The sequence below is a fragment of the Podarcis filfolensis genome (assembly GCF_964270895.1).
Source record: "Podarcis filfolensis genome assembly, chromosome: 4".
Taxonomy (NCBI): Eukaryota; Metazoa; Chordata; class Lepidosauria; order Squamata; family Lacertidae; genus Podarcis; species Podarcis filfolensis.
Window position 1 is genome coordinate 31,979,807 of NC_139607.1, and position 25,034 is coordinate 32,004,840.

The 25,034-nt window shown below is 44.9% G+C and overlaps 1 protein-coding gene and 2 long non-coding RNA genes across 4 annotated transcripts in view; 1 reads left to right on the forward strand and 2 right to left on the reverse strand.

The window, feature by feature from the left end:
• The window catches only part of LOC310761285, a 70,575-nt gene extending 51,773 nt beyond the window's left edge, over positions 1-18,802 (forward strand). Inside the window, exon 3 of the long non-coding RNA XR_014547326.1 lies at positions 17,195-18,802. This is a non-coding gene — a long non-coding RNA (uncharacterized lncRNA). The remainder of the gene's footprint in view (positions 1-17,194) is intronic.
• The window catches only part of ATP10A (ATPase phospholipid transporting 10A (putative)), a 47,464-nt gene that overhangs the window by 16,430 nt on the left and 6,000 nt on the right, over positions 1-25,034 (reverse strand). For both annotated transcript variants that reach the window (XM_083610509.1, XM_083610508.1), the window contains exons 2-10: positions 22,751-22,968; positions 19,173-19,367; positions 16,388-16,949; positions 14,224-14,327; positions 13,827-13,953; positions 12,499-12,683; positions 11,079-11,403; positions 5,453-5,529; positions 2,216-2,341 (exon numbers count right to left, since the gene is read on the reverse strand). In XM_083610509.1, the coding sequence (XP_083466635.1) occupies positions 2,216-2,341; positions 5,453-5,529; positions 11,079-11,403; positions 12,499-12,683; positions 13,827-13,953; positions 14,224-14,327; positions 16,388-16,949; positions 19,173-19,367; positions 22,751-22,968 (1,919 nt within the window). The remainder of the gene's footprint in view (positions 1-2,215; positions 2,342-5,452; positions 5,530-11,078; positions 11,404-12,498; positions 12,684-13,826; positions 13,954-14,223; positions 14,328-16,387; positions 16,950-19,172; positions 19,368-22,750; positions 22,969-25,034) is intronic.
• Positions 5,536-11,069, reverse strand: LOC310761324. Its single transcript, XR_014547383.1, has 3 exons — positions 10,574-11,069; positions 9,973-10,212; positions 5,536-7,966 (listed from the first exon to the last, which is right to left on the reverse strand). It is a non-coding gene; the product is annotated as an uncharacterized lncRNA (long non-coding RNA).

A 25,034-nucleotide genomic window follows, 5' to 3' on the forward strand; every position in this document is an offset into this window, starting at 1 on the left:
ATCACCATATTGTAATTCTTTATTGTAATTGACAAGTGTAAACTGATTAATTATTATTTGCTAATATTTAATTTTACTGTTTACTATTATATTCTGATGGATTATTGAATACTGCCCTAACTTGCAACGCTGTGAATGATTCTGGTTGGTGGACCTTGAGGAGGAGATTTAGGCAAGCCTCAAGCCTGCCAACCCTGCTCCGTAACTTATCCCTAAGTAGCAAGTCTTATTCTTGTTATCAAATTTACACAGACTGATTCTTCGGCACGTGATTCCTGTCAACACAGCAGGGTCTGCTATTCCTGTAAATGCCAGCCATCTGCATTTTAACAAGTGCTGCCAGATGAAAACTCCTAAAATAAAGGGATAATGTGGAACTATGGCATCTGCTCTCTCTACAGAAGGCTATGGAGTTGGGCTTCTGAAAGGGAGAACACCTACTACCCTGAAAGGCCTGCAGATGATAAATAACTACAGTATGTACACAACATCCTCTTGCCCACCAAGAGGTGTCGGGAGAATACGTGGTCTCCCATGCTGTCTGTCACTTTTTCTCTCCACCTGCCACATGACTAATTCGCAATCCGACTGCTTCCCATTTCCCATCACAAGATCCTAATCCTCAAACCCTGGTGTAGTGGTTAAGAGCGATAGACTCGTAATCTGGTGAACCGGGTTCGCGTCTCCGCTCCTCCACATGCAGCTGCTGGGTGACCTTGGGCCAGTCACACTTCTCTGAAGTCTCTCAGCCCCACTCACCTCACAGAGTGTTTGTTGTGGGGGAGGAAGGGAAAGGAGAATGTTAGCTGCTTTGAGACTCCTTCCGGTAGTGATAAAGCGGGATATCAAATCCAAACTCTTCTTCTTCTTTCTCTCCTCCTCCATCTCTCCTTCTCCTTCCTCTTTTTTGATAGACATGCTGCGTCACCGTTCCTCTGTATGACTGCCTGATGCACAGATTGTTCTCCCCAAGGTTTCACCATCACAAGCAACACGGCACCTCCTTCTCATGTTAACAATATGGCAAACCATGGCTTAGTACAAAACAAGGAAATGTGCAGGCTCCTATGGAGGATACTGTGGCTGCTTTGCTAAACCATGGTCTGGGTCCAGTCCAAACCTTGGCTCATGTTTCACCTCTCTCAAGGCATCCCACAAGCTGCAAACCATAGGACAAAATCTCCTTTCCGGGAGCCTGCATGTTTGCTGATTTGTGCAAAGTTTGGCTTAACACAAGCATTTGGGCTGCTTATATGGAGTGCGACTGAACACATCTCTCATATGCTTGGGTCCAAGGCATTTCGGCGACTATAGTTCAGAACCAGCAAAGTGAATTGCTCCTAGAAAGCTCTAGGATAGAATGGAGAAACCTGTGGTCCTCCAAGATTAGCTGGACTACAATCCCCATCATTCCTGACCATCAGCCATTCTGGCTGTGGCCGATGGGACTTGGAGTGCAACAATATCTGGAGGGTCATAGGTTCCCCATCCCCGCTATGTGAAGTCAACATAGATTCTGGAGCACTGGAGTAACATCCTCCTGTCCTCCCCTATTTTGGCAGAAAGTTATAATAATAATAATAATAATAATAATAATAATAATAATAATAATAATAATAATAATTTATTATTTATACCCCGCCCATCTGGCTGGGCTTCCCCAGCCACTCTGGGCGGCTTCCAAAAAATATATTAAAATACTGTACTACATCAAACATGAAAAACTTCCCTAAACAGGGCTGCCTTCAGATGTCTTCTAAAAGTCTGGTAGTTGTTGTTCTCTTTGACATCTGGTGGGAGGGCATTCCACAGGGCGGGCGCCACTACCAAGAAGGCCCTCTGCCTGGTTCCCTGTAACTTGGCTTCTCGCAGTGAGGGAACCGCCAGAAGGCCCTCGGTGCTGGACCTCAGTGTCCAGGTAGAACGATGGGGGTGGAGACGCTCCTTCAGATATACTGGACCGAGGCCGTTTAGGGCCATTGTGCTTTGCACCCTCCCCATTCATGGCAGGGTGCTGTGTTCTGCTCCATATTCTGCCTCCAAAAGAAGTTTCTGTATGTTGTGCATGCAAGGTTCTGCAAGCACGAGTCACGATTAACAGGTCAAAGCAAAAATCAAAAGCGCCACCATCTTCTTAGCAGATGGCATAAGTGAAAAGGCACTCCTAAGTACAATCCGGAAACATGTTCAGGCTACAAAGCTAACACACACTTACTGCGTTTTTGTAGAAGAAATACAGCACCATGTTGGCGAGCCGTGAGTAACACCAATGGCCATGCACTAGCAAGAGTTTTTCCAAGTGCCGGAACTTTGGGATTGCGAAGTCACTTGCCATCACAGCCTTCAAGGCAAGAAGAGTGGACATTATCCTTCTGCAGATGTTACTTGAACAATTTTTTTAAAAAAAACAATTTTAGGTGGAAACAAGCAGAAATCCACAGATGCCCCTGAAATAACGTTGGGAACACAGATATTCACAAAAGGGAGGAATCTGATCAGCTTACTAAAGTGCTCCAAGGCTGATTTGTCAATCTTTCAATACCTCATCACTCAAAGACTTATTCTTATGCAACTAACTCCACTGAGAATTGCTACGGTGGATGTCGCTGGAACATTCATTGCTTGATATATTCTGCAGCGCTTCCCATTTCATTGGGATTTCTGGGGTTGCAGGAGGTAAGGATACATGTGTTTATGTAAACTTAAGTGCAGTAGAACCCCAGAGCACATAGTTACACCATGGAATCCGCCCCTCACAAGTGGCAGTGATGTCCACCAATAAGAGGTTTAGTTAAATTCGTGGAGGACAAGGCCACCAATGAATACTAGGCACAATGTCCATGTTCCGCCTCCACTGTCAGGACAGCGTGCTTCTGAATGTCAGTTGCTGGGAATCACAAATGGGGAGGGCCCTGTTCTGCTCAGCTCCTGCTTTTGGGCTAACCATAGGCACCTGGCTTGCTAGTGGGAGAACAGATGTTGGACTAGAGGGGCCACTGGCTAGACTCAGCGGACAGCTGCTCAGTTCTTATGTTCACTGCCCCACACCAGATCCCCAAGGGGAGGTAACTGCTCTCTAAGATGCTTCCAGATCCTCCATCCCTTCCATTTCTCTCTCTCTCTCTCAGTCATATTCCAGTCACAGACTCTGATCACCCCCCCCACCCCTACTGGAGGGAGATGGGGAAGATGACTGATCAGTTTCCCAAAGCTGGCGTTCACATTGGAGCAATGGTCCTTCTCTGACCCTTGGCACCTATTGGCATCAGCCAGCCAGCCACCCCAAGCAACGTGCCAGGAATCTGCCTGACAAATCGAGAGGGTGGCCAAGAATGGCTGGCCATGAACAATACATTTAACTTGCTGTTTATAAATATTAGAAGACTGTCCGTTAGTTTTCCCATTGCTCTGTTCTTCAATCTTTCTACATAATGGAATGAAAATGCAAACGTGTTTACTTTAGTATTTCCACAAAATTGCCTGACTGCATTTCCCTCCACCCCTCCCTTTAGGTCTATTTCTGATTTCAGGGAGAGAGAGGAGAGGAGAAAGCTATTTGAACGCACTGACAGACTCAATTTCCTTCCACATTTCATAGGAACAACGGCATGTGGCACAAACCACTATTTAATAATTCCCATTCATAAAACCAACACTTATGGAAGCCAAGACGATACTTGGTGATAAAATAAATATTTAGTGAGATGATGGGAAAAGCTGCTCTTTTCTCAAGATTTCTCTGCATTTATGGCATCCGAGGCCTCTCTTGTGAGGTAAGCCTCCAAGAAAAGGTATAAACAAGCTCTTAGTTTTAGGTTCGTGGATGAGAAAACATGGCCCTTTACAGAACAAAATTGCATCTCTGTGGTTAAAGGAAATAAAACCTGATGCCCGTGATATAAAGACTAAGTTCTTTTTTTGCAGCCATTTTAATATCCCTTTTAGAACTTCACAACAGCCAAGTGAGGTAAATTAGGCTGGGAGTTACTGGCTGGCCAAAGGCAGAGGAGAGAATGAGCAAAAAACCCAGTGGTGGATAAAGTATGTTTTTAAGGCAGAAAACTGCACATGCTCAGAGAATTTTTGTTGTTGCTTATCAAGGCTTGAGGTGTGTGTTTATTTCCAGCGTCTCCTCACTTCATCTTGCCAGTGAATGTTATACCTTATATGGTCACAGGTGTCCATTTTCAGTATTTCTCATTTCAGAATACAGTGGTACCTCGGGTTACATACGCTTCAGGTTACATACGCTTCAGGTTACAGACTCCGCTAACCCAGAAATAGTACCTCGGGTTAAGAACTTTGCTTCAGGATAAGAACAGAAATCGTGCTCCGGTGGCGCGGCAGCAGCAGGAGGCCCCATTAGCTGAAGTGGTGCTTCAGGTTAAGAACAGTTTCAGGTTAAGAACGGACCTCCGGAACGAATTAAGTACTTAACCCGAGGTACCACTGCATATTAACACATCATTTCCTAATTTTTGCTGCTGCTATTTACTCACTGAATTCTTTGCATGGCTTAGGGTTAGCAATGGAGGAGAGTGGGTCTCTTCTGCCTTTAACAGTTGCGTGGCAGGCAGAAACGAAACAGGGCAAGCCCTTTCTATGATAGAAATACAACCGTGGGAAAAGCTTCACATTCTGTCTGTCAGACAGCTTCTTACATTGTGTGGCCCCTGTTTGCTTTTGCGGGGGGGGGGGGGGACGGCACCTGCAAGAGTCTGAAGCGCCTCTCTACTTAAGGGCTCAGGCGTGATAAAGCAGTGCGACCAATCCCCAAAAGTACCGCCATCTGGTTGTGCTCTTAGCTGTACAAAGTTAAGACAACTGTACTGAATGATGACTCTAGGAGACAGGAACAGACGTCAAGAGCAAAAGGCAGTAATTAAGGAAAAACAGAACATTCAAGGTAGTCATACCTCGGGTTAAAGTCGCTTCAGGTTGAGCGTTTTCAGGTTACACTCCGCAGTGACCCGGAAGTAACGGAACGCATTACTTCCGGGTTTCGCTGCTCACGCATGCGCAGATGCTCAAAATGACATCACGCGCATGCGCAGCGAATTGTGACCTGCGCAGATGCGGATTGTGTTCTGCTCTGGATGCGAATAGGGCTCCAGAACAGATCCCGTTCGTATCCAGAGGTACCACTGTACATGGCAACTGAGGGGAAAAATTAAGAGAACTATTTAAAAAGTATTTCAGATGTTTTACAGTTTTATAAAGGAAACTTAGCCGAAAGGTGAATCTGCGCAAACATAAGCTCTGCTAAAGTAACTTTTGCAAAGCCCAGCTGGCCCACCTTGGGGCAGGCAGCTCACGAGATCTTGGAAATCTGCAGCGGCTGTCGCAAAGTGTCTTGCTGCAGCACAACGGGGGAACGAGATGCAAGTGGACATATGGAAAACATATGGACCCGACTCTTTCCCGGGGTGGCTTCTCGGTCTGCATACGGTACCTGCATGCCTTCTGGCCCCGAGATCCCCACACCAACATCAGCTACTTGGATCATACTGACGTCGTTTGCTCCGTCACCTGGTAACAATTGGGGTTGGGGGAGAGGAGGGAGGGAGAAAGAGATGTCGTTTGTTTTTAATTGAAGCAGACATGACCAGGGGCAAAAGAAGCAATGGAAAATCAAGGGAAAAGGAAAAAGGAACAGGGCCATATTTAGCAGTGAAATAGCTACGCTGCTGTAGAATTAATTGCAAAGCCCAATCTAAATTGCTTGTGCAGACTGGACTTCACTAATTACATGCATAACCATCAAATGAAGTAGTATAAAGCAGAGCAGCACACCTGTTCTCCTTAGCAAATATGCCAGACAAATGAGAAAGGGAACCCAGGTCTTGGAAACAACAGTACGGCTTTCTGCTGGGCTGCAGTTTAAAAGAAGACTGAACTCCTACGTTTTAATAGTGGTGCATGAAAAACTGCACATGGTGAAACCCCCTCTTTTGCACACCTGTTAAAATGTGTAGGGACCCTGTCCTTTTCTCACTTGGCCACCTGTACCTGTAAAGTACCTGTCTAGTTGGAAGTACACATGGGAAGTAGCATCAGGAAGGTGTGTGTTCTGCAAATTGATGTGCACCATGCAGTAACAGATGCAGAACTGCACCCAGAATGCTGATATTTTATTTTAAAGAGAACAAGTTTCTAGTCCCCTTGAGTTAGTTCTGTGAGAGAGCAATGTTTGGCTCTGATAATCTGATGCATCTTCATAGAAACAAATAGGATCAACCCGCTGAAGATCAGTGCTTTTTTTGGGTGGGGGGTATAGTTTATTATTATATCTAGAACAATATATTCAGTTCCACCCTATGGTTAAATGGGGGGAAATTGGTGTCACCCAAAATGCACCATCTCTCAGTCATTGGTGAGTTTATTCAAATCTTTGGTGTAAAGGGAGAGATGGAAAGCAGGGTCGCTCCATAGGCCCTGCTGAGAAACTGATTCCTTTGGCTTCTCTTCTCCTTGAACTGTTTCCCCTACAAGTGGGTTTGCTTGTTTTCCTCTTCCTTACAGATTCCTCTTTCCTTTCGTGTCATGGCTTTTAGATTGTAAGCCCAAGAAAAGGGGCTGCCTTCTTTTACTGCCTGCTGTTGCTCCCAGGCTACCTGCTTTTACTCCCAAACAGCTGTGGGAGACTTTTTAGCTGGGGTATGTGTGTGGAGAATGCTAGCAATAAATACATACGTTAATTAATCGCCGGTCAGCAAAGACGATTCTAATTGTGGAGACAGAAGAAAGCCAGAAATAATAGGCAACCACAGGCTCTATTGAGCTTTATCTTTTAATAAGACTGTCAAAGCAGATGGACTTGTCCTTTTTCTCATTGTTCTGAAGCACTGCTGCTGACCTTATAGCATTATCTTTCTCAAAAATAATGCAAAACATGCTTCAGACCTTTGCTCCTCTATCTGCCCCGCAATAATCATATACCTAAAAGGGTATTTTTTTTCAGGGGCAGAAGCGCTGAAGGGAAATGCATGCAAAAACAATCTCCATTGTCTGTTTCCTCTCTAAAGCTAAAGCAATTAGATTTGCGAGGATAGTGCTCCTTCTCTCACAACCCAGGTTTCTCATTGCATTAGTCTGTGTAATTTTCAGATCTCTGCTCGTGAAGCCAAAGTGCAATTTATGCTAGTGGGTGTTGCCAGAGAACCCTGGCCCTTGAACATATGCTATGGGGATCGGAGGGATGGCTGGTCGGAAAGAAAGCCTTGGCGCCCTCCCCGCTTCAGTCACAGTGCTGCAAACAGATGCCAGTCGGATATACGAAGCTGGAAAACACAGCCCTGTTCTGTAAAACAAACCCACTCAGGCCCAGCCCTGCCATTAGGCAGAGTGAGCTTCAGGTAGCAAATGCTTGGGGGGGGGCAGAGTCTAGGTGTTGGGAAGATGGATGAGTGCCCTATATCCTGCACTGCCTCTCCCCCAATCTAAGCCGCTGTTCTTAAGTGTGGTGGACAGCACTGCCCGGTCGCCAGCTTCAAAGTAAGGTTTATCTGCCAGTCTGGTTGGCTTTTGTGGAATGGGAAGGAGGGCGCCATCTTGTCCTTTGCCCCGGGCAGAAAACGCTCTGGGGACGCCTCATCTATGCACAAGAAATACCTCGTAATTTTCACCCTTCGAAAGGAATAACCGTTCCCACAAGACTGGAGGGAAAATGCCTTCTTCCAGAACCCTCAGGATAGCGATCTAACGCACTCGGCGAGTAATACATGGCGATGAAGTAGTGGAAAAACAAAAGAGTTTTCCTCAGTTCCAGAGGCTGAAAGGCAGGCTGAGATTGATGAGAGAGCACCAAATGTTCCCAAGGAAATCATACTTTTTTGTGGTTTCTCCCTGATGAATTACAGAGACATGCCAACAGCACCCTGGTGTGAAATGAGGACTGGGAGAGGGAGAGGGAATCTTGAATAAGCACTTTCCAAAATGTCTAATGAAACACAGTTTGGGCAGATGGCTGGTTTTAAGCTGAATAAATCTAAAACTAAAGTTCTTGAGAAAAATCTAACACCGATTGAGAAAGACAGGTTTCAGAAGGAGACAGGCCTAATAGTAAAGAAGGTTAAATACTTGGGGGTTAATATGACTGCTAAGAATCTAAACTTGTTTAAAGATAACTATGAGAAATGTTGGCTAGAAGTGAAGAAAGATCTAGAGATATGGTCAAACCTGAAGCTTTCCTTGTTGGGTAGAATTGCGGCTATAAAGATGAATGTATTGCCAAGGATGTTATTTCTGTTCCAATCTTTGCAAATTGTGGACAAGATGGACTGTTTCAAGAAGTGGCAGAAGGATATTTCTAGATTTGTCTGGCAGGGCAAGAAGCCTAGAATAAAATTTAAAATACTAACTGATGTTAAAGAAAGAGGTGGTTTCGCCCTGCCAGACCTGAAACTCTATTATGAATCGGCCGCATTTTGTTGGCTGAAAGAATGGCTGCTTCTTGAAAACACAGACATTTTGGATTTAGAAGGTTTTAACAATGTTTTTGGGTGGCATGCATATTTGTGGTATGACAAGGTTAAAGCTCATAAGGCATTTAAAAATCATATTGTCAGGAAAGCATTGTTTAATGTCTGGTTAAGATATAAAGACTTATTGGAGAATAAAACCCCAAGGTGGTTGTCACCAATGGAAGCAAAGGCACTGAAAAAGCCCAATATGGAGGCCAAATGGCCGAAATATTGGGAAATATTGGAACAGGAAGGAGATAAATTGAAACTGCAGAGTTTTGAGAAATTAAAAGATAAGGTGCGAGATTGGCTGCACTATTTTCAAATAAGAGAAGCTTATAACTTGGATAAAAAAATAGGTTTCCAGGTGGAAAAATCTAAATTGGAAACTGAGTTGTTAGAACCAAAACTAAAACACTTTCAAGAATGTATAACTTGCTGCTAAAATGGAATACGCAGGATGAAACGGTTAAATCTGCTATGATTAAATGGGCACAAGATGTTGGTCATAACATCATGTTTGCTGACTGGGAACAGTTGTGGACCACAGGTATGAAATTTACGGCATGTAATGCCCTAAGAGAGAATATTATGAAAATGATATACAGGTGGTACATGACACCAGTCAAGCTTGCAAAAATCTACCATTTGCCTGACAATAAATGTTGGAAGTGTAAAGAAAGTGAAGGAACATTCTTTCACCTTTGGTGGACATGCCCAAAGATTAAGGCTTTCTGGGAGATGATATATAATGAAATGAAAAAAATATTTAAATATACATTCCTTAAGAAGCCAGAGGCCTTTCTCTTGGGCATGGTGGGCCAATTGGTGCCAAAGAAAGACAGAAATTTCTTTATGTACGCAACAACAGCAGCAAGAATTCTTATCGCAAAGTATTGGAAGACACAAGAGCTACCCACCCTGGAAGAATGGCAGATGAAGGTGATAGACTATATGGAACTGGCGGAAATGACTGGCAGAATCCGAGACCTGGGAGAAGAGTTGGTGGAAGAAGACTGGAAGAAATTCAAAGACTATCTTCAGAAATACTATAAAATTAATGAGTGTTAAAATTGTGCTTGGATTGGTAATAAGTGGTAATTAGTGATAAAAGTTATTAAGATTATGCAAAAAAGGTATTGATAATTGGTTGAAAATATGGACATAGTATATGTTATGGTATAAAGTTTAAACATTTGATAAAGGGTAAGAATTTGCTGAATTAAATATTTGAATGGGAATACAAAAAGGGGAAGGTGTGAGGAGGTCAAGAACATAAGCATATGAAATTGAGGTTATTGGAAAAATGGATTGGTTTTATTTTTTCTTTGTTTAAATTTAATTTTTCTTAATTAGTTGTGTTTTTCTTTCTGTATTTTTTTTCTTTTGTGTGTTTCTTTTTTCTGTAATCTATGGTTTTTATTCTGTGAATTTCTACTCTTCTTTTTTGTAAAACTTCAATAAAAATCTTATGAAAAAAAAAAAAAAGAAACACAGTTTGGGACCCCACACTAAGGGGTGGGAGTTAAAGACTCCAACTCCTCTTGGCAAAGGAGGGAGGGGAAGGGTTGTTAGGCCTATGTGGTCCCCATCCTGCTCTGCCTTCTGCAAGATAGGAGCTAAGCACCCACCCTCCTCCTTCATCCTTCCCTGCATAGCAAGCAGTGAGATGGTACGGGCAGGACTTTGGGTCAGGTGTCCAGTGTCCCGCCAAGCAGTGTGGGAAGCAGGATTCCCCAATACAACAGGGCTAGCTTCTTGCCAAGGACGCGGGTGGCGCTGTGGGTTAAACCACAGAGCCTAGGACTTGCCGACCAGAAGGTTGGCGGTTCGAATCCCCGCCACGGGGTTAGCTCCCATTGCTCGGTCCCTGCTCCTGCCAACCTAGCAGTTTGAAAGCACGTCAAAGTGCAAGTAGATAAATAGGTACTGCTCCGGCGGGAAGGTAAACGGCGTTTCCGTGTGCTGCTCTGGTTCGCCGGAAGCGGCTTAGTCATGCTGGCCACATGACCTGGAAGCTGTACGCCGGCTCCCTCGGCCAATAAAGAGAGATGAGCGCCGCAACCCCAGAGTTGGCCACGACTGGACCTAATAGTCAGGGGTCCCTTTACCTAGCTTCTTGCCATGTTCTGAACTTCGCAAAGGAAAATGTACTACCTCCTCAAGTGGGGAGGGTGCCGGAGACCAGTAAGTCCAAAATGGCTCAGGAAGGTCTAAAATTCATGCAGTCGACTTCAATTTTGTATGACCCCCCCCCCCGAACCCCCAAATTGGCAAATATCATTTCCCCACAAAAGCTGCCTTCTCCGTTTTAATCTGTCTGCCATCTCCTTCATATCTTGTCCTTCGCAAGTGCCCTAAAAGCTTGCGGCAGCTTATGCATTGCTCGGAACAAAGAAGTGATCTCTGCTGTAAAAATCACATTCATTTCTCCACTGGTTTTTGCTTCTGGCTCCACCAAAGCCATGTGGCTCCTGGAAGTTTGCCCACAAGAAATGCAAGGAAGGGAAGGAAACATTTCGCGCTCGAAAATGTTCCCCACCTCCACTTTAAATGAAAGAGCGATAGCCGCCTTTGCATTTGTCTGCTAATCAGACTGAAAGCCAAGGTACTTGCCTATTGCCAAAGTCATTGTTTTGAGTTTGTCTCTGACCAGTTTCACAACCATCCCCTTCTGAATTGGAGTCGAGCGGCAACACAGCACAGAGCGGCACCTCCTGGCTAGCGAAAGGAATTTGTCCTGCAGGCCTTTCTCGAGGGCATAAGCCAAGGTCCTTCCATCAACCACCAAGCCCAAGTTGGGATGCACCAAGGGTGATGGCGGCACATAGAGAGGGGTGAACCTCACTTGCGAGTTCCCGGTAGGTTTTTCAGCCGCTTCGTTTGAACATTTAGACTCGATGCGCTTCAAGTGTTGCTCCAGCAATGTGGCACACATTTCCTAGAATAAAAGACAACAAGAAATTGAGTGCGTGGAGTTAACAGTGAGAAGAAAAAAGAGGCAAGCTCTGGGTTTTGCTCCATGATCTCGATTTGCTTTACTTGAGAAATTCCTAACTGCTTTAAATCAGTGTGATCCAAAGCAGTTTATAAATGAAAACCACCAAAATAAGGACAGCCACTCAGAAGGAGGGGAGGAGGGGTGAGAGAATGGAAGATTAAAAAAGAAAACAGCATTAGAACTTTGCAGAAGAGCTTCCATATGCAATGGTCATCTTCGCTGGGAGGTTTTTCAGCAGAGGTTGGATGGCCATCTGTCCTGGATGCTTTAGCTGAGATTCCTGCAATGCAGGGCGGGTTAGACTAGATGACCGTCAGGGTCCCTTTCAACTCTATAATTCTGTGATTCATAATCAAGCACATCCCTTTGGGACATTTTATCTACAGGCCAGGCTTGCACAGCTTGCAAGCTGAACACAGCCGATCACACATGTAATGTGGCCTAACAGATGGAGGGGGGACGCGGGTGGTGCTGTGGGTTAAACCACAAAGCCTAGGACTTGCCAATTGGAAGGTCGGCAGTTCGAATCCCTGCGACAGGGTGATCTCCCATTGCTCAGTCCCTGCTCCTGTCAACCTAGCAGTTCGAAAGCAGGTCAAAGTGCAAGTAGATAAATAGCTAATGCTCCGGCAGAAAGGTAAACAGCGTTTCCGTGCACTGCTCTGGCTCACCAGAAGCGGCTTAGTCATGTTGGCCACATGACCCGGAAGCTGTACGCCGGCTCCCTCGGCCAATAAAGCGAGATGAGCCCAGATTTGGTCACGACTGGACCTAATGGTCACGGGTAGCTTTACCTTTGCCAGATGGAGGACAATCACTGCAGCAAAAAATGAGGTTTATCAAGCCTTCCCAGGGCAGGGTGGCATCCACACATGGCTGGAAGGCTATGCTTGGCTGGGTAGCTCACATATTACGCAGGAATGTCTAGGTATACATGTTTACTAAGCCTCCAGCCTGGCCAGACATGCTGTGAAAGGCTGAGAGCCCGCCCGCTAGATTGACAAGGCCCAGCACTGGACGGCAGTGTCACCATACCGGCGAATCAGCATTCAAGGTGATGATTTCTTCGTCGTGGTCCAACAGCTTGCAGGCATAAGCAATATTAACGGCTGTTTCCTGTTTGTCTCCAGTTAGAACCCAGATCTGCAGCCCAGCCTTACGCAGGTTTGCAATGGTTTCTGGAACTCCGTCCTGTAAACGGTCCTCAATGCCAGTCGCACCTACAACACAAAGCAAACGGAAGCAAATATAAAACCAGGACTTTAAATAGATAACCACACACACTTAACCGTGTGCATTCGGGAGCTGGGAGAGCAGCGGTGCCACCCCTACACCACCATAGGGACTGGTGCTGCAGTGGATTCTTCCGGTAAGGAAAGAGGAAGGGATGAGTCCTCACCAAAGAAGACTGGATAAGTAAGATAATGAACTATGCAGAACTGAGAAAATTAAGAGAATCTAATGATGAGTGTTTTATGGAAGAATGGATGCCTTTTTTGGACCACGTGAAGAAATATTATAGTATGATGAACTTGCGAGGTAGGATTTGAGCTATGAACAACAGAAGTAATTATATAATATTGTGGTTATGATTTAATAGATAGAAGACAGGGCAGAAGGGGAGAAACAACAACTCCATGGAAAACGGGACGGGAAGTCGACAAAAATAAAAGACAAAATTGTGTTTTGATTGTATATGTTAAAAATGTTAATTAAAAAATATAATTAAAAGAAAAAGAAAGAGGAGGGGATTTTTGCAGTTCCTCTCTCCCCCTGAAGCTCTCATTGACCCTTAAAAAGCATGTTGATGGATCCTACAGAACAAGGTGAAAGGTGGTTGTCAACGGAGTTAACAGAGGCACTGACTGGCTCAAAAGCTGTTCCGTGACTGTGAGGGCTCCACTTGAATTCCCCCTTTACAGTCATACCTTGGGTTGCGAACGCCGTGGGTTGCGTGTTTTCGGGTAATGGACTGCGCCGAACCCGGAAGTACTGGAACGGGTTACTTCCGGATTTCGGCGCTCGTGCAGAAGCGCTAAATTGTGCTTTGCACATAAGCGCTGAATTGCATCAGGCGTGTGTGCAGACGCGGCACTGTGGGTTACGAATGCTGCGGGTTGCAAACGTGCCTCCTGCACGGATCATGTTCGCAACCCGAGGTATGACTGTGTTATGTGGGACTAGGGGGACTTGGAAAATCAAAAGCGCAATCAGGTGTTCCAGAATTTGCTGCATCCATGTCAGCTGATATACCACCTGACTGCAAGTAATTCCAGAGATTAATGGCAACCACTGAGAGATTGCGCCTCAAATTCACCCTCTCAATTGCTAGGCACATGCCTTTCCTTCCTGCTTGCCGTTACCTAGAAGATGCAAATCAGTCTCTATCCGCACGGCTGACTGGAACAGCAGCTCTTCCCGGTTGTCGATGGAAGATTCTGCTTCAATGTGACTTTTCAACCAGCAGGAATAGTCTTCCTTGCTCAGGACCTGTTGAGGAAGGAAAGAGGGAGGGAGCGAGGCAAGGAGGAAGAACATTCACATCAAAGGAACATAAAAGGCCACGGACCAGCACAGAGACACCGAATGAAAAACCCCATGGTTTCAGTAGGTTTGAAAATACCTCATGCTGTGTTTTATATATATATGTGTGTGTGTGTGTATGTGTGTGTATATATATATATAAAATAACAACCCCCTCCCCATATATGTGAGATACACCCCCCCCCCAAATGAATTTAGGACGTTTCAGGCACTTACTTTCTTTGCAATGCACAAAGTTCTCAGCCCATCAGCAGCATAAAGATTAAGAAAATTCTGAGTTTTGCTTCGGATTTTCTTTTGATGTCTGTCTCGAGGGTCATCTGGAAATGTTTTTTTTTTTAAAAAAAAGCAAAACACTTAAAAATTATTAAATACCAGTAATTTTGTAGTCTAAAAATGAACGATCCTTTTCTCTCCCTTGTGGCTGGAAATAAAAGCCATATATATAATAGAAACACTAATATCCCCCTGGAAACCCCAAATCTTCCTGCTCAAAGACAAGTATTTTGTGTATGCCACATAGTTTTTCTCTTATTTAAAAATGTGCCAAAGAGTCTTGTATTATTATTTTTTAATGTTTACTTTCTGTTCAGCTGCTTGCATTGATATAGCTACAGGTGTATCATTTATTCCATGAGAAGGACATGTCTGTCCTACTTTATTGGTTGCAATCCTATTTCTACAAAATGAGTTGTGCTGGGTTGCACTAATGTAGCTCACTATGGGGGGAATCAAAGAGATGGAACTAGGGTGGTACATAGACAATGGGCCTCAGATGCCACCAAGACCATGTACCTATGGAATGTTTTGATTTTCTGGACAATACTGGAGTTTTATTGCTTCTAAGCTTTGAGGTTTGTTTGTTTTTTTGTTAAGGAAAAGTAGGTAGAAGAGACGATAACAAGGGGAGGGACAGAAAGAAACGCACTGATATGGATTTGGAGTTTTGAGCCTTCATCGCATAGCATCAACTTTAGCCTGGTCGCTTTGCTGAATTTGTTAATACTTATGCTGGGTGGCATTTTGTTATTTTTAGATGTGTTACTTAAATTATCTTTGGTGAGCCATCAGATGTCTTCACAAAATGGAGTAGAAACCATCTCTCTCTCTCTCTCTCTGTATATATATATATACAGTCATACCTCGGGTTAAATATGCTTTGAGTTGAGTGCGTTTGAGTTGCGCTCCGCGGCAACCCGGAAGTAACGGAGCATGTAACTTCCAGGTTTTGCCGCTTGTGCATGCGCAGACGCTCAAAATGACGTCACGCCCATGCGCGGAAGCGGCGAAAAGCGACGCGCCCGCAGATGTGCCATCGCTAGATACGTTTACCTCTAGATGCGAACGGGGCTCCGGAACGGATCCCGTTCGTATCTAGAGGTACCACCGTATATAGAAAAAGGAGGGCTAAAAACTTGTTTCTGTGACAAATAATCCTCCATTTCCCAGGATTCTCTAACCTAAGCCAATTACAATATTCAGTTCCGTATTGTTACTGAATAAATGAGCATTATAAATTGTTCATATTTTAAATTGTAATAATAAGACGTGATTGCACCACATTTCTTTAACTAGAGCTCTCTTTCAGCTAGCAAGAAACAGACATTCCGAAGCAAGTTTTTTTTAGGTTGCGAGATCTAAGTAGCATATCAGAATAGGGAAGCTTACTTTCAGTGCTAGAATGACAAACAGTTCTTAATTCTGTGGTCCTAGTCTAACTTACGTATGTGAAGGACAAAAAGTCCAAGCTTGCATGTTTGTTTTATTTTATTAAACAAATAATGCAGAACGAAAACGATTTCACGGCAATTTGCTCTAGTGTTTTCCAGTAATATTAAGTTAATTATGGTAGGAAATTTATGCTGAAACCAACATTTGCTGTCAGACTAAAGGAATGAAGTTCACGGATCCACAAGTTGCAAATGTGTCAAAGAAAACAATCCAATTTGACTAGGAAATCCGAAGTACAGAGTTCATTTCAGCCTCATATTTTATTGGCGACATCAAAGCATCGAGTACAGAACATCGCCACTTTTTATTGATTTCAGATCCCCCCTGCTTAAGTGCAGAACACAAATCTCTGCAAATGGACAGGAAAAACTGCTCCAAATATAAAAATTCTGGAAAAAAATAACCCAGCACAATACATTGAATACTAGAGCGAGTGAAAGCTCATCCATTTTTAGATTTGTTCAGCCAAAGGGCCGATACCTCACTGTCAGGTTGCTGCTTCTAAAGAGATCATAAAGACCGAAGATGCTACGAACATAGTTCCTCAAAAAAAATTACAGCAGGGCACAAATCTATCTGTGTTGTGGCAGAGAAAGTCAGCCCTAAGCTGTTATGCTTTTTTCCATAACCTGAGAGGGGAAGTTTGTACCTGAAGAGCAGGGCAGAAGGAGATCCATGATAGCCGAATCCGCTCCTTTAGTGTAAACATTGATCTCATCGGTGAGAGGATGCCTGACCACCACAGACATCCGTTTCCGGATGGAGTCGAAGCCCAGAATGTGCAAGAGTTCAAAGGTCAGTCTCCCCAGGTGAGGCAGCTCTACAGAGACCTGGTCAGGAAGCCTACCAACCAAAGCGCAGTCGTAGGCTCTTGCCGCATAGACAAGGGCGGCTTCGTCTGGGCTCTCTGCCTCGTAGCGCAGTTCACCCTCTCTCGGCCCATTGCCCAGTGTCCATTTGGGCTGCTGGGAACTGTAGCTATTGTTATTCACCTGGGCAGAGTTAGCTAGCTTTTCTTCTTCGTTGAGTAAAGTGCTTTCCGTGGATGCGGACGAGATCATGCTGGAACCAGCTCGCTGTGTCGATTTGCTGGTGGCCAGGCTGGACGAGCTGCTGTTGTTGGAGCCGGACGTCAGGCGGCTGGGCGTGAGTCTCCGAATGAAGTCCTCGATGGTCTTGACGGGAGACTTCAGCTCAAATCTGATCCGAACCTTAAGAAACGAGGACCAAAAATGATGTACAGATGGTATTTAACTCCTAGTAAATTAGCAAAAATGTATAAAACATGCTCAAATGTATGCTGGAAATGTAAGGAAAAAGAAGGCACCTTTCATCATATGTGGTGGAATTGTAAGGTAGTAAAAGGATTTTGGGAAATGATATATAATGAGTTGAAAAAAAATGTTTTAAATAACCTTTGTTAAAAAGCCTGAAGCCTTCCTTTTAGGAATTCTAGGTGCCGAAATCCCAAAGGAGCAGAAAAGATTATTTATGTATGCAACCACAGCTGCACAGATGTTACCTGCCCAGAAATGGAAAGAAGATAAAGTTCCTACCAGAGAAGAATGGCTGGTGAAGTTAATGGACTATGCTGAAATGGCTAAAATGACCGGAAAAGTCAGAAATAAATTTCAATAAGGAATGAGGAAAATTTATAACTTATCTTAAAGACCATTGTAAACAGTTAAAATTGTTAGTAGGATTGGAATATCACTTGTAGTTTAAGGTTGATTCTGGATATAAAGGAAGAGGTAAAGGGTTTAGATTTTTATAAACGATGCGGAATTAATAATAGGACCCACTAAAGGGGAGGATGGAAGTCCAGGAGATTCCTCGGAATCTTGTTTTTATGATTTATGTTGGATATATTTCTGTAAAATTTTAAGTTAAAAAACCAAATAAATAAATTTATAAAAAGAAAAAGAAACAAGGACCAACCACCAAGAAGGGAGACTTGGGTGAGAAATCAGCCTATGTAAATCTGACAGTGCAAATTAATAGAAGCAGAGCACAGTGGATGTTTTGCACACATTTCTGGAGCTAATAAAAGGCTTCCAAAAGCAAAAAATAAAAACAGTGCACAAGGTTATTCCAGGCGCAGGAACTTGTAGCCCTCCAGATGTTAGAATTGTAGAGTTGGAAGGGAACCTGAGGATCATCTAGTCCAACCCCCTGCAATGCGGGAATATGCAGCTGTCTCATACGGGGATCGAACCTGCAACCTTGGAATTATCAGCACCATGATCTAACCAATGGCATAAACCCGTCACCATTGGCCATGATGGCTGGGACTGATGGGAGTTGGAGCCCAACAACACTACTGTGATTATATTTAAAAAACCTCAATAGTTGCCCAAGCATCTGCCCCTTTTCATCCTTTCTTGCCCTATCTGACTTTGACGGTGCAGCCATCAGGAGCAGGCACAAGCCCTAGGCACGAATAACTGTTGTCAGCCACGCGAATCCTTAAATGAGATGTACACAAATATATCGCCTTTCTCCCAATGTAGTATTCTTTGTTTATTTAACAAAATCTATATGCTGCTAAATTGTTAGAAACAAAACCTCCAAGTGGTTTAAAATCATCCTTGTATTGCCTGAAAAGAGGAATAATCAAACATTGGTTCCCCCCCCCCCAATACTGCTCCAGTATAGGGTTCTTTGCAATTAAATTTAATGAGATCAACGCTGCCCTTGACAAAGCCCATGGAAACGGCAGTAAATATGCCTGGGAGGACATGCTCAGGATCAAACTATACTTTTTCAGGAGTCAGAGCCATTATCTCTGTAGAGGTTCTTTCAGAGGGAACACGCAGACACACCAAAGTCTGCAGAAGCAGAGTCGCAGCTGCCCACAAACATCTGGTTGGCCACTGTGAGCACAGGATGAGGGACTAGAACTAGATGGGCCATTGGCCTGATCCAGTAGGCTCTTCTTAGGTTTTCACGTCACGGCTTTCAAATATCTATCCTAAAGCAGGCTTAAGCTTCTTTGCACGGATTCTCCCCTGTCAGGGAACTGCCATCAGCTGAGAGGCGAGAGGTGGAAGGGCAGTTGTGTTACAGGGAGCCTCTGAAGATCATGCGAAGCAGCTCTTCCTCCGGTGGGGAAGGGATGCAGGGATCAGAAGATGGTAGAGAGAGCCACAACACAGAGCCTGAGCAAGGCGGAGGGGAGGAAAATCCCCCTTTGCCAGCGCCCTCCCTGCGCAGTCGGTTCGCACGGGGAGAGGGGAGAAGGATGGGGGTCAAATGACTGTTATGCTGGGGAAAATTTAAGGACCGCCCACTCCCAGATTCTGCTAGCGATTGAGCAGACATGGACTTGAGACGCTCTGCACTGTAAATGTCTTGTACAGATAATAAAGCCTGGAAAAGACCGGTGGGAGTCTTGCCTGTTCGCTCTCGAGCAACCACGCCGGCACCTAACCTACCTTCTGCCGCGGCTGGTTCGGAGACGTGACAACCACCGTATTGCAAATGGTCAGCGCTATGAAAAAGTCAAAGATGTCAGAGAGTTCGGGGGACAGCTGCGATAACGGTCGGTCGTGGCTCCTTGTGATCTCCAGGTAGCTCGCACACTCGTCGACTTTCTGAAGCAAATGAGGATCTGGTGTGATATCTTTCTCCTAGAATTGAAAGAGAGGCAAAGTGAATCCCTTGCAGGCTGGCGCATTTCGAGGGTACCCTTTTTCCAAGTCTCCAGGCTGAGCTTGTTCTGCAGATGTGCTCTGCCAAGCATATCTCTGATAATCCCATCTGTGTCTTTGGAGAAACCCACTTTTCTCGCCCCACAGAATATCGTAATCCAAGCCCTGTGCTTTACAAATACCATTTTCCAGTATGCAAGGGGGGTGGGATAATCTCCCCCCACCGGCTTGCAAACACTGTGAAGCAAAGTAATGACCATTCCTTGTTTACATCGGGGTAGATAACCCTAAAAGTAATCTGAAAGCAACAATGTTTGACCGTGCACCTGCCAATCATCTTTAGAGAAGTTTTCAGCTAAGACCGTTGGCAGTATGTGTATTGATTCAAACACCAATATGTTTTCGCTTCTCAAACTGTAATACCCATTAATTCTGAAGCTTGTGCTAGTGCGTTGTATTGCAGAAAGGGTGAGCAGAAGGTAGGCTAGGGTCAGGCTTCAGGGACTCGACTTCCTCCCCCCCTTTGGCAGGAGATAAACAGAACAAAGCAAAAGGAGTCTATTACTAGTTAGAGATTTTAATGAACACAGCAAGAGAACAAAGAATCCATTCCTTGGGATGAAGGTGCTCCCAATTAAGGGTTCCACCCACTTCCCCTCTAGTCACCCCCGTCACTTCTGTGTCTTGCAACCTGATCTCGCAACCACTGTGCTTTCTGTGCTGTCATCTTATCTGCTCTCTTTGAACTTGGGCTGAGCGGATGAATGCTTTCCAGAGAAATTGAGTCTGTTAACTCTCTCTCTCTCTCTCCCAGTGCTTCTTCTAGCTGTTCACCAACCAGTTCTTCCCAACTTCTGTCTTCTGAACTATGTCCCTCTGCAAACCACTGCTCCAAATCCAAACTGTCCCATTGCTCCTGGGAAGATTCAGGATCCGGATTGGGAGCAGGGAGAGCCTCCCACCATTCGTCCTCAGTGCAGACCTCCTCAGCACGATCCCTGACAGCTGGGATTTACTGGTAGATCGGTGGGTAAGCAGCAGTTGATCAGCAAGGGCTACCAACGCCCAGTAATGTAACAATAGCAATGGCCCTAGGGAGGAGTAAACTACAGTTCCCGGACCCTTGGGTGTGTGTGGGGGTACTTTATAGGTTTGATGTGTATGCAGTCAGTAACCATCATAAAAATCAGGAGAGGCCTGCTCCTTCGTCAAATTACAGTGGTACCTCGGGTTAAGTACTTAATTCGTTCCAGAGGTCCGTTCTTAACCTGAAACTGTTCTTAACCTGAAGCACCACTTTAGCTAATGGGGCCTCCTGCTGCTGCCGCGGCGCCGGAGCATGATTTCTGTTCTCATCCTGAAGCAAAGTTCTTAACCTGAAGCACTATTTCTGGGTTAGCAGAGTCTGTAACCTGAAGCATATGTAACCTGAGGTACCACTGAGGTGTCTCATGACCCTTTCAGGAATCACTCTCCATGCCAAACACCAGTGTTGCTGGCATTTTCTCTTTTATCAAATGCGCTAACCAGACCTTCCTCCTTCAGACTTGTCTACCTTATGAAAGGACAAAACTTTGTGCATGCTTTTGCAAAGTACAATCCGAAAATTACTCTGCATGTGCCTACCACCAATTGATGCTTCTGTTCCAACTTTTCTGCCTCCTCCCTGTGTCTATCTGGAATCTACTGAGGAATTTGAGGCATTTTAATTCTGCTCCCTCAGCAAAAACCAAACATCAAAGGAGGATACATCAGTCGCTGCGCACAAACTGCATGTGATTTTCTTGCAAAAGTTAGGGATAGCCGCATGATGTCTCTTGCAGCAAAAACAGCTGTAGAGTCTGGTGGCACTTTAAAAGACTGGATTGCGACATAAGCTTTCGTGGACTCGGGCATCTGGCAAGGCGGGTTTTCAAATCCACGAGAGCTCGTGCCGTAATAAACAGTGTTTAAGGAGCCACAATGCTCTTTGAGGGCAAGGTGGGGAGGTAACGTGCATAAAACCTGCAGAGTGCATAGCAGGAAACAACGCGTTAGAAAACCGAAACATGAAAGATTCCAACAGAGGTATGAGCAGAGACCTGCGCAGCTTGTTACTCACAAAGCTGAACACAGGTGTCAGGTGTCACTTTGCTTTTGCGGTTCCCCAAAGGGAACAAAACCAAGAAACGTATTGAGCCTGTGGTGGGATGCAGTGTAGATGACTCATGGTCTGCATTTGCATTGGTAAACCACAAATTGTACAACCCTATTCTAAGTACAGTGGTACCTCGGGTTACATACGCTTCAGGTTACATATGCTTCAGGTTACAGACTCCGCTAACCCAGAAATAGTGCTTCAGGGAAAGAACTTTGCTTCAGGATGAGAACAGAAATCGGGCTCCGGCGGCGCGGCAGCAGCAGGAGGCTCCATTAGCTAAAGTGGTGCTTCAGGTTAAGAACAGTTTCAGGTTAAGCACGGACCTCTGGAACGAATTAAGTACTTAATCTGAGATACCACTGTACAACTAAGGTTCCATCAAAAGTATACATTTAAAGCAGTATCATAGTACTTTAGATTGGTCATGTATTCTCCCAAAGAATCCTGGGAAATATAGTCTGGTTAGGGCAGAGGCTTTCAACCTTTTTGAGGCCATGGCTCCCTTGACCATCTACATTCCTTCTGTAGCACCCCTGTGGGGCTCAGGAGCCCAGTTATGTCACTCAGTCTTTTTCAAACAGCCTCCCTCGTGGAGCGTTCCCTTAGCCTCCTCTCCTCTCTCTTTGGGAGTCCTCTGAGCAGCCACAGCTGCCACCTCTGGTCTCTGAGCTGCCACCCCCTACCCCAAAGAGAGATGCCTCCTCACACTGCCTCACTGAGGCCTGGGAAGCACCTCCTGGCCAGCCCCAGAGGCACCATTCGCCTGGGGAGATTGAAGCCAGGGCTGCCGCAAGAAACAGCTGTGCAAGCCTTTGGGAGGCGAGATACAAGAGGGCATCAGAGGAGGGAGGGAAGGAAAGAGGGACAGAGGCCAGTGTTGCCTGTGGCACCCCTGACCATCATTCAAGGCACCCCAGGGGGCCACGGCACACTGGTTAAAAACCACTGGCTTAGGGTGTTGAGTGTTGCTTGGAGACCCCCATTCCTCTCACAGAGCTACGATTCCCAGAGTAGTTTAACAGGAACTCTGGGAACTGCAGCTCAGGGAGGGGAATAGAGGTCTCTCAGCAACCTTTAGACTTCTCAGGATTCTTTGGGGTAAGCCACGGCTGTCTAAAGTGCTATGATACTGCTTTAAATGTATAGTGCAGATGGGGCCTAGATATGGGAAGATTAAAACAATGGTTCAGCGGGAAGACCCCAGCATAAAGGGAATACTTACCATGGGGCTACTGAAAGCCGTGTGCTTTGAGAGGATGCTCGCTCTTTTGGCTTCCACTCTGCTCCCCGTGCGCCTATGAGATTTTGTACTCTGGTTCCTGTGGACAACCTTAATGCTCTGGTGACTGCTAATACTATCCCGCTGGGACAATGGCGCCGGTTTAGGGGCAGCTTCTTCATCCTCGGAATCAGCTTCCTGGTACATGGCAATACGTTTTGCTATTGACAAGAAATAACAACAACAAAATTGGCTTGGGGAAGAAATGCAAAAATGAAATAGGAGTACAGAACAGATAAAAAATGCGTTGGGTAACACTGCCAACACAACCAGTGACTAACCCCAAAGGAAAAGTAACACACAGCCTGGTTTCTCAGAGGATGTGATTTGGAGACAATAGATTGACTTAGAAGCCTGGAAGCCCTACTACTGAAATGTCTTCTGTCCTGAGGATGCTAAGTCCTCAGTATGCTGCATTCAGTTGTTTTGGGAATTAGGGAGTTGGGCACAATCCCCTCTCATTTGCAGGTATAGGCAGCAGAACAGGCACAGGATTAGACACGCCTGGAAATTGTTCAGTTTGGGATGCCTGGCCGTAGCTGTAGATTTCTTACTCCACAAGTACTGGCTGCAAAGCATGCAGGTCAAATTATTTGATAATGGCATTTTAATGCCTTTCAGTAGCTTAAAATTACAAGGATGCCACTGACAGACTATATACAAGACCTACTTCTGCTCCGGATTTGGCTCTCTAGAACCAATCTGAAATGGAAGAAGACACCCCCAAAAGAAACATACAGTGTGGATAAGCGTATAGCTCGGCTGCAGAGTGTACATCTTACATGTTTAAGGTCCTTGGTTTAAGCACTAGCTTCTCCTGAGAAGGGCTGCAGCTCATCAGGAGAGCATTAGAAGCATAGGAGAGCATTGGAAGCAGAAGGTCGCTGGTTCAATTCCAGGTAGGCCAGGGACAGAGACTCTTTCCTAGCACCCTGGAGATATGCTGCCAGTTGGTGGAGACAATATGACGCTAGAGGGACCAATGGTATGAAATGGCATAAGGCAACTTCTTATGTTCCAGCTGAAAACATGTAGAAAACAGCTGCCAGCCAGCATCTTGGGCAACAGGGACCAATGGCCTGGCGCTGAGTTGATAAAAATACTCAGTGAAATCAGTTTCTTGTATATGGTGCAGAAGCACTCTACATTCATGTGCTTCCAGATAACCCAGCCCATGCTGCTCTAGATGTTGCTGCTAAGCTGCCATGAAAACACTTAGGAGACAATGAAAGCTTTCCCCAAGAGGCCAGAATCCTTCCTGCTGGGGATACGATACAGCAAAATCCCAAAGGAAGCCTCGACGGTCTTTATGTATGCGACTACAGCGGCAAGGATTCTCTAAGCTCAGAAATGGAAGGAGGGAAGAAGAACACCTTCAAAGGAAGAAGGACTGATGGAAATCTTGGAATATGCAGAGATGGCAAAACGGACGGCACTGATGAACAATACAAATTTAGAATCTCTCAAAGAAAAATGGAAACCATATCTAGCCTATATAAAAAGTAACTTCCTGCATGCAAAGACTACAGCGGGGCTTGAAGTGCAAGAAAACAGAATACATTAAGAAACATGTTATCGATGAGACAGAACCTGAAAGTCGCAATTGCAGTGGTACCTCGCAAGACGAATGCCTCGCAAGACGAAAAACTCGCAAGACGAAAGAGTTTTACGTTTTTTGAGTTGCTTCGCAAGATGAATTTCCCTATGTGCTTGCTTCGCAAGACGAAAACGTCTTGCAAGTTTGTTTCCTTTTTCTTAAAACCGGTGCATTGCTTGAAGAGGTGCAGTTCCGTGCTTCGCAAGACGAAAAATTCGCAAGGCGAAAAAACTCGAACGAATTAATTTCGTTTTGCGAGGTACCACTGTGTGTGTAATCTGGGTTATCAACATTGGTGTTGGGCGAGTGGGAAGTCATTAGTTTTGTTGAATTGGAATACAGTTGTTGAGTAATGAATGTAACATTCTATATGGGGAAAAGAATAAAATATTATGAGCGAGAGAGACTGACCATGATAGCTTCAGTTCAGGATATAACTGGCTTGTGGGAAAATGAGCCCACCAGTATCTAACCTCACAGATGATGACACATGATCAGGAGGAGATCAGGCTTCAGATTATGTACCACCATCTCTGGTCAGAGATGGAAGTGGAGGGAAGGTTACCTGCATCAGCTAAGGAAGTCTGCATGCACCAATAGCTGTAATACAGGATGTGGTCCTCCAGATGT